Here is a 16,113-nt window from a genome sequence, read left to right on the forward strand (position 1 = left end):
TAAGTATGTCTTCAACGTGGTCATGCGTCAACTTTGTTGATAGTACAGAATAGTACTTACGGGATTTTATGAATACAAATTACTAATAATCCCGTAAACTTCTTGTGGTAAGCTAAATAAACGCTTGTTACGAGTGCGTTCACCACAATAGTCGAGCAGCGCCGGGGATCGAACCCGCTTTCCTCACGACCACGAGTCGGCCAGTCCCACCCCTTCACCATTAGGCTATCGTGACTTATCTACTCGTATACTTACGTTGCAGCTTCGGATTTTCAGATCTATGTGTCATAGTCAAAGGTCGATATGCAGCACAGATATGGATTAGAGTAGATACAGCAAGTTGATCGTCAAAGCGTGCCATTCCGATATGTCCAAATGGACATACATGGTCGAGTGATGTTCATGTAATCCGATTACAATAATCGGTTACGATGATTTTACGAGGACAGTAGTACGAACACGGTAGAAAGAAGAAATTATTTACGGATTGAGAATTGTAATTAACAGCACAAGTAACAAATAATTAATTAGAATAAAGTGGCAGTAGAAGAAGTATAAAGTAGCATTGTTTTTATAGCCTGACCAGGAACATAAATAACCTGGCTAGGAGGCGCGTCAATTGCATTTGATAGTGCAACACTGAGTCCAGTCGTACCTGTGTTAAATTAATAGGCTCACTTTATGTATTGTTGTATGGGAGCCCCCCTTAAATATTTATTTTATTTTAATTTTATGATTTATTTTTAAAATAGCTATGCAACTAAATATTATGTGAATATTTCAAGGGTTCACCTGTTTACGTTTTAATATCAAGTAGAAAACTACAACAAGTCACGTTTGCTGTATGGGAGCCCCCCTTAAATATTTAAATATTTTATTGAATTATTTATTTTTAAAGTGAATGATTCATGAGATACGAGCCTGGTGACAGAAAACATTTAGCGAAGTCATAATAATAGGATCTAAACTCTTTATCCTTTAAGGTAACAGAACCCTAAAAAATAGTAATAATAATCAAGATCGATCTAGAAACACTCTATCTTAGTATTGTATAAGTTTAGTTACTCGTACCTTCACCTAAAGAGCGTCAAAACCGACCGTCGTAACGCCTATGCAATAAGTTCGAGATCAGAATATTAAGTATAGTTTAGTTTAAAGTCTTAATTGAGGTTTGACTAGTCAAACCCCGATTTCATGAAATTGAGTTTCGACCTTTGCCTGACCAAATTAGTTACTCCTAGGTTTGACTAAAATTCTTTAGTCAAAGGCCGAAATGTTTGGGCTTTGACTAAGACTTCTAGTCAGACCTGAGGATTGACTAGTCAAACCTAGGAGTGCCGGAACTTCGAGGTTTGACTATAACATATGCACTTAAAAAAAGTTAATCTTGTTTTACATTTAAAGGGTTGGGGTGTAATAAAATATCAATAAAACGCCTTAAATATATTAAGTCAAGTATCAATTTACTGTAAATTACAATATATCGATACAAATTGTATAATAATATGTTATTTTAGTTAGTGGAAACTTTGGTAAATTGCTTGTGTGTGGTGTTTTTGGTTTCTGTAAAATAAGTAACTCGCCTTCTTGCGCGAGTACAACATTGACGTATTTTTTTTAACTTCCATTGGGTACATAATACAGGTTTCAGTGAGAAATACAAGATTGAAAATCTGTATAATTTTCAGCAGACAATTTAAGTTAAATTTTCTCTGTTCAAGTTTTTGCGAATTAAAGGATACGACCTGAAATATGTACCTAATGAATACATAGGTAGGATTGCAAGTGCTAAAACAGATCTAAATCCCATAAAAAAATATTAAACGAAATTAGCGGTTAGAAAGATTTTGTTTAAAGTAGAAATGGGTGATTTGAAACTGCATAATTTTTAATGGCTACAACTAGGTACTTAGTATTTAATGACTGTGTTGTTTTCACCTGCAAGTTTTTGTTCTGCTACATACACAAAATAAAGAAAACTCAGTGATGCAATTTCAAATCAAATACTATAAGTAATTTGACTCCAATGGCCATAACGTTGCCTATAATAGAAAATTTTACCTACTTTTTCATTAAACGTTAATAAACTGTACAGTGTGTAAACGAAAAGTGATTTTTCGTCTTAGAAAACCGCAAGATTATGGTGAAAACTGATAGCCGTTAACGCAGCAACGAGATACGAATGTGCACGGCACTTGGCAGTGGTTGGAATTAACTGAGAGAGGCTTATTTCGCTGCTGGATGAAAGGACGAAAGCTTTCACACTTTAAAAATTTGTCTTCGTGACACGTAACTTAACGTTTACACACCGTGCAAGCAAACCTACTCTTTTATCAAAGGCTTCTAAGAACGATTTTGATTTCAGTGCGTATCTTGGTAATAACTTATTTTTATTTCTTTTCATCTGGTATGATTTTTTTTGTGGCTCAAAGTAAAAAAAATAAATACATATTCTGTGTAAAGGCTTTGCAAACTTAATTTTATATTGTCTGGTTTAATAAAAAAAACTTTATTCTAAAGGGCGAGGAGACATACTAACATCATAATATATTTATCACTAGTTATGTATAATATTCTGTAACAAATAAATATAACGTAAAGTATCAAAAATCTAAATTCATCAAATTTTTCCAAAGAGGTTTTTATGTTTTGTTCATTATACTAAAGTGAGTAATTGTAATTTGTGTAACGCTACGCTATACAATGCAGTCAATATTCTATACATCTATAATACTGTCGTGTTTTTTATCGGAAGCTTTGAGTTTCTCTTGCATTTGAGTCAACATGTCCTGCATGCGTCGAATCTGAAAGGAAATACATTTTCACTTTAAAACTTTCATTCTTTTAATCAAACTTAGGTGCGTTTAATGTCGTTACGAATACGAAACTGGCAATGACCAAAATGGTTGATCATCATTAAAACGATATTAAATACATATCTCAAAAATTCGATTTGATTTGGTGGTGATTATTGATGTTGAAACATAGCTGAAGCTACATACCTCTTCATCTTTCTGCAGAAGTAGGCGATCAGTGTCTGTAATGACCACCTCGTTATTGTTGCCCATTGAGTCTCTCTTCAATTTGCTGTAAAAAAAAACAAAATATGTATTATTTGAAAAGTGTGCAACTTATCAAAACAATCAGTTAAATAATGATTAATTTGAAGTAATGCATACCCTCGCTCTCGCATGGCGTGCTGTGATATCTGTGAGATGCACTGCGCGCGGAAGTTCTCGTAGTGCACGTCTTGCGTGACGTCCTTCAGGTCCTGCATGTGGGTGGAAATCAGCATCGTACGCAGCTTCGTGAAGTCTGAATGCCTGGGGTTTTCCACTGTTAAAGAGGAATGTAATAAAATTAAACGTAGCAATTTACTGTATTATCAAACTGTTTTGTATATTTCAAAGAAATTGTCTTTTCATCATGAGAAATAAAGCATCTAACTTTCTCGGACTACGTAGAGTTTAAAATAGTTCGTAGCTAGTAGCTACGCGAAACATGACGTCGAGAGTACTTAATTATGTTAACTTTTCAGCTTATGGTTCGTTCGTAGTTCTTTTTTTATCTGACTTTACTTCGTCCGCTTTCAGCGCTATCTTTGCTAGCTTCAATTTCTTTCATTCTAGCTAAAGAACTTACCGTCAACTATACCCCAGGGGTACTGCCGGCCACGCACTCGCTTGCCGCCCACTTCCAACACTGTGTCGGCAGCGACCACCGCAAACGGAGCCGCCGCCTTCAACTCCCGATCCTGTTGTTTGAACTCTTCGTCTTCGTCACTGTCGCATTCTGGGAATTGGTAAACCTGCTCGAAGAAATCACACCGATTAAGTAAGTTACGTGAGTGCTTGCTAGTTTTCAAAAACAAAAAAAAAGACTGAAGGAAGAAGGAATTAACCTGTATTTGATGTTCTTCTAGGTCATTCAGTATTCTAGTCTTGAGCCGCTTGACCTCTGCAGCGGTGAGGGAGTCCGCTTTCGCAATGACCACAACAATGTTGACCTTCCGGTGGAGTCGCCTCATCATCTCGAGGTCAACTTGACGTAGGCTGTTTCAAGAAAATCATGGCGTGAAAAAAATACTGGCAAGTAATTAAATAACATTGATACTTTTCCTTTTGCATAGTTGTCTTCAGCTAGATATTTTTATTAGCAATTTTTATTTAATGTCAGTTCATAAAGTTAACGATCGCTGGTAGTACAATCTGCATTGATTCTAGAGAGCAACTTTACTTTCAATAGAACTCCTCGTCTTGCATACCATAATTAACCTAAATCACATTTGACAGAAATAGCTGCATAAAAATTCCTTGAGCTCATCGAGATTTTATTGATCAATTATGGCAGGCGGGAAAATAAATAGGCTGAAATATTGTTACCAGCCTATCAATATGAATTGAACACAATATGAATTTGTTATGATCTACCGAACCTATTTCACCATCCAAAAAGCTATGTACGGGTCCATATTCGGTTGCATAAAAAATATTGTCATAATTTAAGAGTGCATAAAATTTTTTGGCATACTCATCATTTCGCATAACGTTAATACAGAATAAATCATAAGGCATATTTTTTTTTCCATAACCACTTTTAATATAATAATATTTTAGTATATATTTTTTCTGTATTCTTGTTTTTTTAATAACGATTTCTAGGCATAACATTTATTGGCATCTAAACCAATGCCATAAATATTACCATTCATAATATACAAAATACCATAATTTTAACAAATATGAAATATAAAAATGTTATACATATAAAATATAAGTTAGCAAATATAAATAGACAAGCAAGCATGCAAACAAGCATGCAAGCATGCAAACAAGCATGCAAGCAAGCAGCAAGCATGCAATCAAACAGCAAGCATGCAAGCAAGCAGCAAGCAAGCATGCAAGCAAGCAGCAAGGAAGCATGCATGCAAGCAAGCATGCAAGCAAGCATTAGGATTGCCTTATCTCCGGCGCTGTCCTTCCGCTCTGGCGTAACATATACCCGGCATGCCATGCTCGCTTCCGCCGCTCAGCCGCTCCAGCTCGCACGGCTGCCGGATATATGTTACAGCGAGCGAGGACGGTACTCCCTCCGCGCCTCCGGCTTTTAAATTACACTCTAGTATAGGGCAGACTAGTACCACGTAGAAGAGACCACGGCCAGTCGGGATCAACATAATTTCAGACCAGGCAAGCTTAATATTGTAAAAGAAATGTGGACTGTATAATATGTGCGTTATAATAGATAAGAGGGATTCGAGATCAAACAGAATGTATTTTCACGAGCTTAAGTTTTCTAAGAGACAGGTCAAAAATTAAGAACAAAAATGACAATGATACAGAGAATTTAGGTTTTGCAAATCTATAGTCCGAAAGAGTATAAAGGTGGAAGGAAGGAGGATCGTTCGCAACATCACAAATACATAATTATTTACTCTTCAATGTTGGTTGCTCTTATAGACAATATTTATGACTTTAAATGTTATAAATAATTAAATTATGTTTATAGTATTTTATTAAAAACAAACTTTATGTATATAAAAATTATGTTCTTTACATTTATGATTATTTAAATTATGGTATTGAAAATTAGAGAAAGTTATTATTATGCCTAAGAAACCATTATGCATTTAGAAAACTATGCATATCAAAGTTTATGCGAAAAAACTTTATGCAAATACTGTTATGCCAAACTAAATTATGATGAAAAATGTTATGCGTCTGAGAGGGCACCCGGACAGACGGACAGACGGACAGACGGACAGACGGACAGACGGACAGACGGACATGACGAAACTATAAGGGTTCCGTTTTTGCCATTTTGGCTACGGAACCCTAAAAATGTTATGCGTCCCGATGGGTTCTATCCGCACAATACAAAAAAATGTGTGCAAAAACATATAAATTTTGTTTGGGACTGGCGCAATGTAGGTAATGATAACATGGTAATAACGTCCAAGAATGTTTATTTTTTTATTACTTGCTTTTGCCCACGACTTTGTCCGCGTGAAATTTAGCTTGTGTTATTGTAATTTCAAGTGATTTCATTACCATTCGCGTGTTATTGGAATTAATTGCATTTTTTATTGTTGATATAATGAATGCTTGCATTGTTATTACTGGCAATAAACATTTTATTTATTTATTATTATGATAGAGGATTTAGTGATTACTCGTAGTTTATCTATACTTACGAGTATGTACAACAATCAATGGTTATCGTATTTAATGATCCGTCACAGTCACAGGTTAGGCTTTGTCTAGTATGAGGCTGGTTATTTATTAGTTTCGCAATTATTGAAAAAAAAAATGTTTTATTAATCCTAACTTTACATTGTTCAAAGAGAAAATGACTATATCCAAAATCCAATCAAGACTGGTTTTCAGTCTTCCTAGTCCTGCTCATGTTTGACATGTCTTAACTATCTTTACAAGTGGTAGAATGAGTTCATACAGCACCTACGTCCTACGTACTTACCTACTCATTTATCATACGTAATGTGATCCACAGAATTACGTCAATACAGAGTTGAGAAATTAGGTTAAATTATTAAATTAGGTTAGATGTGGGCTGAGAATTTACGACCAAAGGGGGAGCCATCATAGCACTGTTTGTTTACGCTATCGTTCTTTATAACAAATTTAATGTTCTGAGCTCACGTGGCTTCTATTTCATCAGACATTTGTTTCACAACATTAGATGATATTGGCTATCGCTGCAGCCCCGACCCTAGTTAACCTAATATAACACTTCTTGAACACGTTCAATAGATATCGTAGCTATAAGATTTGTGCAAGCAATAAAATTTATTAATATTAACTGAGCATTAAGTCAATTAATTTCTCTTTTCAACGAATGCTCGGCATCTTGAAAGCTATATAAAGTAGGTACTAAGCTAGGAACTCGTTTATGTAAACAAGTACCTTCAACTTCTGTCCTTGGGTAGAGAAAAGAGAAAGCGTTTAATGGACCGAGCAAATGAAAGGGTAAGGCTATTGTCGTGGTTTCAAGTCATTTGCTTCACTACACACAATGTAGAGTGTATTGACAGTCTTTTGGTTTTTAAACAATCGCGCTTGGTAGAGTTTCGAGAATATAGGGATGGGTCATTTTCATTTTTACTGGAAAGTAGTACTGTAGTCGTCCTCAGTTATCTCTGTACTTTAAAAACAGATAGCTCAATAAGCAGTAACTACTTGATAACTATGTCGTTTTGTGCGGAGGTGATGACTAATGAGATAATTTATATGGTTAACGCGTCACACCTTGAATTATGTTCTTTGTCTCTACAAAAATTAGGGAAACTTGTTGGAGTTGGCAGGATAAACGTCTGTGTAATTTTATGAAGTCTACTTTTGAATAGTTACCTGTGAGCCCATGGGGGCACAAAGTAGAGACAGCAATGCACACGGTTGTCCTGCATGTGCCGTCGGTTCAGGCCGCTTTCATCCGTGAAGTACTGACGGAACTGCTCGTCGATGTACGCCGAGCACACCCGCCACGAGTCCTCGCAGTTGATGGCGTCGCCGAAGCCGGGCGTATCCACTATAGTTAGCCTTAATTTCACTCCGCGTTCCTCGATTTCCATTGTTTTCTTTTCTATTGTGGTTGTTTTTTCTATTCTATCTGCAAATGGTTTTAAGGTTAAAGTTCACTACTGGCAACGTTTATTAAGTGGAGACCAGGTGTATTTTGAACTTGATTGCTTTTGTCTTACGACGAGCTACTTTTGGAACATAAATGTTTTTTTTTTCGATCAAAAAGCTGTGGACAATTTCCTTGTAAGGTGGTTCAAATCGTTTCAAAGTTTAGTAGTTATGCTTACCTTGTGCATCAGGTATTTTGCGGTTTTTGTAAAGGTCCCCCAGGAAGAGGCTGTTGATGAGCGTGGACTTGCCGAGCCCGCACTCACCCACCACCATCAAAGTGAAGTCGAACCCCCTTTTCACGGACTTTCTGTGAACTTGCTCCGGTAGAGTCGCGAACCCGATGTAGTCGCGCTCCCCGCGATCCCGTTCTGTGAAATTTTACATAACTAGTGACTTATAGTACTTTATTGTATTGACGCCACATAAAAAGAAACTATAATTAATCAACGAAAGGAAACCATCGAAATTGATCATCAACTTCTTTTCAAGTAACATTAAAAAGTGAGTGAAGTTAAAGTATTGCGTGACGAAAAATGCCAAGCTCATTTCCCGTGTAAGTACCTATTCATTTCGTTTTGCTTGAGTAGATACTTAATCGTATAATAGCTTTATAGTCATTAACTCTTCTTCAATGTTTCCAGCTATAGAAGCGCCCCTAATTGTGCCTACTTAAAAAGCAGATAAGAGTGGCTTTTATTTTTATAATGAGCGATTGCATGAATTTTTACGGTAGTTCACAACAATAAATCATTAACAACAATGGTCGCTAATAACATAGAAACTATGATTTGTATAAAATATGTGAAATAAATAAAGAAGTGTGTACCTACTTATTATGTTCGTGACGTGGGTTTCAAATCGAGACCAAAAATGAATGAACTTGTGAGGAAAACTTGGAAAAACTTTAGTTTAAGTTTTTCCACGTACTCGTACATCCGTAATTAACCGTTTCTTTTGATATTTGACTCCAAAATAAGAATGAACAAAAATGACAAGATCTATAGAGCTTATAATTGTTATTGAGAGTTGAAATGGGCATGTGTGCGTTTTCAATGTTGCTTCTATTGTTACTAGAGTAGGAACAGGCTAGACACTCCTATATGTAGGCACTCCTTATTCGCTGCGAAGAAGTGTCCACCAGACTATTTATCTAAAGGAAGCAGGGCATTGCAAGGCACGCAGCGGAGTAGAACACGACAGGTTCCCCCGACGCGCGCCCAGGGACGCGGCGCGTGCGCACAACATTGAGGACGACTAGCGGAAGCGCGGACGTGCCCATTACTTGACCACATTGAACACAATTTGGTGTTGTCAACTGTGCCGATCGAAATCACTAATTGTTGGATGTCATGCCTACATGCTCTCGAAATAACTTTTCCGCGCAAATTGGCGTTAAGTTTAGTAGGTAACTTAGATACTAGAAACAATTAAGGGGGCTTCATGCGTAATAGAACACCAAAAAAATACTTTTTATTACAAATAAAACATTACCGCGAAAAGGCTAATTAAGCTGAATTGAAATCGATTTCTTCAAATTCCATGTCGTTTACATTATCAAAGAATGCTTGGTCTTTTCAAGCTGTCTAATCAAAAGTTTTTCGCCGAAAAGTAGCGGATTAGATCAGATAAGGATTTTCCCTAAGGAAATTGTCCCAACTAGAACTTATTTAATTTTCCTAATAATCGCTTAATTCAAGGAAAAAAAACTGATTTCAAAATAATTATGTCCCACGTAAATAGATAAGCTATTATCACTTTAAGAATGCTGCTTGGGAAAATGTATGATCTCCTACCTATGCAGAGAGTATTTTGTAAAAAATGTATCGGCTCTTTAATACGCAAGCTGTTGTGATCTAGGCTCTTCTCACGAGTGTAAACAATAGCTTGTCATGTGGATAATATCTTTGTTACAAAGAAACATACTGCGTGCTTACAAAAATCAAACACCATTGTTTTTATTGACTGTTTAAAGAAAATATCTATTGTGATTGAGATAGTTTTCTACTTCGTGTGAAGAGGATTATTGATTAAAGACTTCCCGATTCAATACAATTAGATAGCATGTATCTAACATAATATAATTTCTAGGCGTTTCGCGCAATAGCTGGTTTCATAATATTAATGGGGAACAAAAGGAAATAATAATCCGTAATTTGTGTATGTAACATAGTAGTAGTAGCGCAGTTCATTAGCTTATGAAATCACCATTTTTTCTCAGGTAACAAGATAAAATAATTATTTTATAACTAAGAAATTCCTGATTTGGCTGAAAACTAGTGCGGGTTTAGAAAACTAATTAACAGCTAGATATTTGTACTTGATTTCTTAGGCAGATTAAGAAGACAACGTTATAAACATAATAAGATCAAGCGTAATGTTATAACAGAAGTGCTTATCCAAAACTCTACGAAAAATGTAAAAAAGTTAATAATTTCAAACAAATATTGGCAGTTTGCGAAAATCATGGTTGATACTCGATATCAAATTATTCAAGCTGCAAGGACACATCGATAAATTAATATTTCATTATGAACCGCAACCGGCTCACCGTTTGTATTGATTTAACGTACAAAAACGAGTTATTATTACATAACACGCCATTTGTGAGAACCCATTTTCTGAGAAAGAAAATTCTGTAATTGAGCACCTTGCTGCAGTTACAAAAACAATATTGGTTCATTTTCTTGGAAAATTAATATTATGCATCATAACAATCATAATTTATTGTTGCTAGAAATAATTAACGTACTCGTATAATATTATGTTCAATACTTTTAATTGTCAGTAAAGTGATTGGTGCGTGTAATCATTAGAGCCTTTACCAAACTTACGAATTTTAATGACAGTCATGAAAGGGGACTTGTTATTTTTGTTTTCATCTTCAACTTTTTCAGGCTGGTCATTCATTTTCTCCTTGTCCTTAAGGTTCACATCTAACATTGCGTAGGAGTTGCTCTTCTCCATTATACCTTTGGAGCGATCGTGGGAAGTTTGATGCAGTTCTTGCATTCCGAAGAGGGGATTGTGTAACCGCGGTAATTTTGAAGCTGTTACGACATTCGATAAAAACGCGGGAACGTCACTCGTTATCGAATATCTATTGTGACTGGGGAATGATGGCAGGGAAATAGGTACTAGAAGCACTTATAGGATTGTTTGATGTTCGTTTTTGGTCGGTGGAAGTACGTGAGCGCTCGCGTGATATCGCGCAGGAGTAGCGCGTGCGTCGCGCGCTCTTCCGGCACCGAGCGCGCGAGCCAACTGCGCCCGCGCCGCGGCTAACTCCATCCACACCGGTAAAGGTTTGATATGCGTCACCAATTAACTGCGCTTTATCACTTAATTTAATAAGGGAAATGTCCTTCATGATAATTATGAAATACAATATTTGTAACTGATGTATTTGATTTAAAACTCACCAAGCACTTGTGGTATATAATGGGCCTTGTTAATTAAGTGAGGCTTATGAGTATATAGTAAGTTAAATGCATTAATTTTATGGTTTTTCTAATTATTTTCGTATTAATATTATATCTTCCATATAAAAGACTTCAACGTCGTCTTTTTTTCATTAAATACTAATTTAATTACTACACAAAAGTTATATCGATTAAAATTTAATAGGACCATAACATAATATTATCGCTACGGAAAACCGAGATATTAAAGGAAAATTATAAATAAAGCTACGATAAATAACGTGCTGTAACTCGTGTGTTGCATTTCTAGACTTTTGTTATGAACAATGGTTGGATCATAGTTGCTTGCTCAATTGAGAGATGCTGCGAGCTCAGCGGAGACTCATCCGGTGACGCAATTTAGTACAGTGTTCCCCGTATCTGCCATCAGCATATTGTCTCAGCCGGCCGGTAGCTAGAGCTATGTCATAGATAAATACTCTGTGATGGCAAGCTACACTAAACACCCACGCCAGTTGAAATACATAGAAAGTCTTCTAAAAGTTACATTATTGTAATATGAAACCCAATAAATCTACTATTATGTCCATGTAGAAAACGTGATTTACGACTTGGTGGGAATCAATCTCACGACCTTCACTTGGAGGAAAACTGCACTTACTGTGCTATAGCTATACAGACATTGGTAGTTGATTTAGGAAAAAATGCAAAAGGCAGTATTTAACCGCAATCACACCGATCTCAATTAGTTTCTTTTACTATCTTCTAAGCAAACCTTTATTCGCATAATATCAGATTCTCAAAATATCAGATTCTTAAAATATTAAATTATCAAAATAGCAGAATCTCAATATAACTGAAATTGGACACTCAACGTGAAAAATATATTTGTATTACCTATACAGACAGGGTGTCCAGAAAGTAGAGGTCAAGCCGAAATGAACATGTTATCTACTTTAAATAAATATGAAGAATGCTAATTTATGCACAAAATACAGGGTGTTTGGCGGAAAACTGTTCATAAAAAATGTTTCATCATTTCTGTAAACAGTCCATAAACATAGGTGATGAAACATTGTTTATGATACATGTTGCCGTGCTCCCCGCTATAAGTGGAGAGCAAGTGTGGACGGTCAAGTTTCAGAAACCTGTGTTTATGGTAAACTTGTTTCCCACTAGTCATAAACAGTTTATCAACAAATGTTGCCTAGTGAATACATAGCTTTAGGGTCAAATGGGCAAACTTGTAGTCTTAAAATGACCTTACCTATACAGTTATACACCCACGAAGTTTGTCTAACCTTCCGCCAAACAGCCTGTATAATTTATGCGTATGATTGCCGCTGCATATAATTTTAAATCTATGGGAATCTTTTTTGTTTTCAATAAGTGTTTGTCTCATATTTAAAAATAAATTTGATTTAAAAAATAAATGTTGTCTTGATTGTTCTTTGGCTATATTGAGAATCTGCTATTTTGATAATCTGATATTTTAAGAATCTGATATTTTGAGAATCTGATATTATGCGAATAAAGGAAGTGGGCGGGTCTACTAACCTGTACCTAAGCTTAAGTGCCTCCGAAAGTCTTAATCCACTACTTACTACCTACTGATAACATACTCAAACATACCTCATTATGAACATAACATTAATTTAAGATTTAATAACAAATAATATAAAAAGTTAAAATGTGCATTCGGCGTTTGGTAAGAAATAAGAAACGTCATGTTATTCATGTTGAAGTAGACCAAATTGTTCATATGAATAAAAGTAAACAAACAGACCGAAACATATGTATGAAATAACAATTTCAAATGTAGCTACGTATGCAGCTAAGCAATTAGTGATTTATGTCTGCTTTCTTACGAGCTAAAGTAGGTAACTGTTAATAGGAAAAGAAACTCACCCATCGTCATTTTCGTAGCTTGTAAAACTCGTAGCGTTGCAAGATTTCTTAAATAGATTTGAAAATTTTCATCAAATTTTCATATTGTTTTATGATTTTCGGTGTTTTTTAATTTCATCTTGCCAAAAATAACATTATAATCTTAACCCGGGCTTACGAATGATTGTAGAGTTAAAATTACTAAACCGATCGATCGATTATATTACACAGCGAGTAGCCGATGTTTGATAAATAAATCTAAATATTCGTTTCACTGAGTTCTCTTCTTCACCTTGTCACTGTGTCCATGACGATTATTCAAATTCAATGCGCAATACAAATTTAGTTAAAAACGTTTCACTAAAATATCACTGTAGCTGTGGAAAGTTGCCGACATTATCTTCTACACTACACATCTAAAACGTGAGCAAAAAAAAGTCGCGCGACACCTAAAATAATATCACGATGCTAATCCTAAAATTTGTATAATCAAAAACAGTAGAAAAAGAAGAGATAAATAAATCACATTGTTTGTGCGCCGTGCTGTGCGTGTTGCGTTACGTAATGTGAGGGTTCCCGGGCCGAGCGCGCGCCCTCAGGCCGCCCCTCCGCCCCCGAGGCCTGCGCGGCCCGGCGACCCTCCCGGCGCGCGGGTCGATACCGCCGCCGCGCGCGCCTGCGTCCGCGGCACCATAACCCTCGGCCAAACTGTTACCACAGCATATTCAATGTTTCTGTGCCCTAAATGTAAATGGAGCCATGGTGTGGAATACGCGCTCCAGTTATTCAAGGTCATCGCGGGAAAATACAAATATGTAATACAAAGAAAATCGCATCCCGGCTTGGGCATCGGCCATTTTTAACTTTATTTGTCCAGAGTTCTTGTTACAGCAATATAAAACACAGTCTTATCAAGTCCTCTAGGACGTTACTTCTAAAGAATAGAAGAAAGATATCCGACTTTTTTACACGAATGGTGGTCTCTTTGCCTTGTCTCTAGAAACTCATTAAATGTAATTTTAGTTCTCGTCCTAAAACGCCTACCTAAACCTTGTCTAATCTTTTCTCGTGCCTGAGAAATGAGTATTGTATATTTGTAGCTCAAAATTCATCAATAATGCAGTAGACAATAGGTAGACATTTATTTATTAAATTACTGCTCTAATCTAATACCAATTACCCAAGGGGTGTAATTTCGGGACTATGCCTGAAAACCTAAATAAGAACTGCTCAAAAATAAATCTTCCTAATGATACCATCGATGCCTTATGTCAAGATTTTCTTAAATATCTTCTATTTTGGTCAAATTTGTAGGTATCCAGGGATTTAAATGTAACGGAAACCTCATAAAGTGGAAAACTAAAAATAAAGACTCTTGAGAAATCAGCGGTTTCACTGATGATTACATGAGCAGTGAGCTCCCTTCAGGGTTGTCCCTGACGGTCATATTACTCGACAGAAATAAAATAAAATATGAACGATATAAATCTGACGAGATTTTCCCACGATGTCGATGGTTAGACTTCGAGGATTTCTTGTGTATGTTATAAGTCCATTCATCTTGATGGAGATTGTGGACAAATAGGTATAATTAATATTAGCAGTAGGTATACGCAAAACAAAATTACATATAATAAAAACAAAAAATAGTAATAAATATTTTTGGGAACGAAGTGATTCAAGATTAATTAATAGAATAATACATTTTAAATTACATCCCGAGATATAAGAATTCAGGGCCACACCTTTCTCTGCCGTTGCTACCGTTTTCCCGCGGCCTTGAGCTTCTGAATGTCCATGACCGAACCAAGAGAAGGTCGCATCGCTGCGACTGCATAGAATATTTTTATACGCCCACACAATAATATTCTGTATACCTACTCCACAAAATATCTTCTAAGTTAAAAAGTTGTGTAATCTGTTTCCCATTACATCCAGCCAGACCCTATTTGGTAATTTATTATTGCCGCAATCGGGATTTGCACACGTAACAAATATGTACTTACATTGCGCTCAAAGACTCTTTGTCCATTCCGAATCCCCGTTCTGGTTGCCGCTGAGCCATTTCATCTAAATCTATAAAAATATGATTGTAATTTAAAAAATAATAAATAATGCTTTAGCTCTATCCAAATTGCCTCACACGCACTTGTAACGCCATCTCGTGGCATTGCACTAAACTAGTAGTTACATCGTTCCGCACCATATGCTCTATGAATTTCGTAATAGAATTATGTCGAGTGCTCAAAGATTTAACATCTTATTTATTTATTTATTTATTCCTGATTCCTGTCCCTACAACAGTGTGCTACAATTGTTACAAAACCCCTTTTTAATAAAGTCTATTTATTTATTATTATTTTTTAATCACTTCATTAATAAAAATAATCCGAGGAACTTACAAGACTTTCTATTGATAAATGCAAAAAATCCGTCGTTGCAAAATCCAGGAAAAGTCGTTTTGCTACGTGACTACGAAAAGTTATGACTGCTACGCTAAGTGTTATCAAAAAAAATCTTCACTATTTTTAGCACAAAACGATGAGACTGCTACGACACTACGATGTTACCCGTAGGCGCTTTTGTTTTACTACGAGACTACGACAGGGTTGTTGGGTTTTTATCATTAAGATTTATAAAAACTCTGGCCCTTAGAAAAAATACTTTGAGTTAATGCATTGTATAAAACGCGAAAAATAATGTATGTTTTTTATTATAAAATTTTAAAAATAATTATAAGTAAATGCGAAAGATAATTCTGGGGATAACTATTAAGTATTATTAGATAGAATCACAAAATAACTTATTTAACGTAGTGTAGTAGCTTTTGGTTATACGAATTTTTTAAAAGTTTTTTGTTGTTTTTAAAAGTTTTTTGTTGTTTTAAATGATGTATTTTATTGCAATAAATAAATAAATAAATGATTTAGGTTCAAAATTAAATAATATCGTGATATTAGTTTTAATTCGAGATATACAGTGCTTCAATGTTCAAACCCTCTCTCGGTTAAATCGTAAAATTAATGTTCATCAATAAAATAGAAACTCCTAATTGCTATATCTAAATAGTAAATGTTATCTTTGCCCGTGGTCTCACAGGAGGTTTAAAAAGCAGAGATTTCTCTTTGGGAAAGAACTTTCTTCGTCTTGAACTCAAT

The 16,113-nt window shown here is 35.6% G+C and overlaps 1 protein-coding gene across 3 annotated transcripts; it reads right to left on the bottom strand.

The window, feature by feature from the left end:
- Positions 1-1,627: 1,627 nt before the first annotated feature.
- Septin4 (septin 4) lies at positions 1,628-13,525 on the bottom strand. 3 transcript variants are annotated; one of them, XM_028315856.1, is made up of 8 exons: positions 12,977-13,525; positions 7,826-8,017; positions 7,368-7,626; positions 3,902-4,052; positions 3,643-3,808; positions 3,180-3,336; positions 3,003-3,087; positions 1,628-2,804 (listed from the first exon to the last, which is right to left on the bottom strand). In XM_028315856.1, the coding sequence occupies exons 1-8, from the start codon at positions 12,984-12,986 to the stop codon at positions 2,718-2,720; spliced, it is 1,107 nt and encodes a 368-aa protein (XP_028171657.1). In that variant the 5' UTR covers positions 12,987-13,525; the 3' UTR covers positions 1,628-2,717. The 3 variants fall into 3 exon arrangements, with proteins under 3 accessions (XP_028171657.1, XP_028171656.1, XP_028171655.1); XM_028315855.1 differs by lacking the exon at positions 12,977-13,525 and adding an exon at positions 10,619-10,929; XM_028315854.1 differs by lacking the exon at positions 12,977-13,525 and adding an exon at positions 10,481-10,929.
- Between the last annotated feature and the right edge of the window lie 2,588 nt (positions 13,526-16,113).

The sequence above is a fragment of the Ostrinia furnacalis genome, unplaced genomic scaffold (assembly GCF_004193835.3).
Source record: "Ostrinia furnacalis isolate ACB-3 unplaced genomic scaffold, ASM419383v2 OfSCF5329, whole genome shotgun sequence".
In the NCBI taxonomy this organism is placed as follows: domain Eukaryota; kingdom Metazoa; phylum Arthropoda; class Insecta; order Lepidoptera; family Crambidae; genus Ostrinia; species Ostrinia furnacalis.

Bases quoted from the DNA above. Each gene is read 5' to 3' on its own strand.
- Septin4 (XM_028315854.1), bottom strand. From the start codon at position 10,658: ATGCAAGAACTGCATCAAACTTCCCACGATCGCTCCAAAGGTATAATG. The intron at 8,018-10,480 runs GTAAGTTTGGTA...AAAATTTCACAG, and splicing joins CATGACTGTCATTAAAATTC to AACGGGATCGCGGGGAGCGC. The intron at 3,809-3,901 runs GTTAATTCCTTC...TTCTTCGAGCAG, and splicing joins TAGAAGAACATCAAATACAG to GTTTACCAATTCCCAGAATG.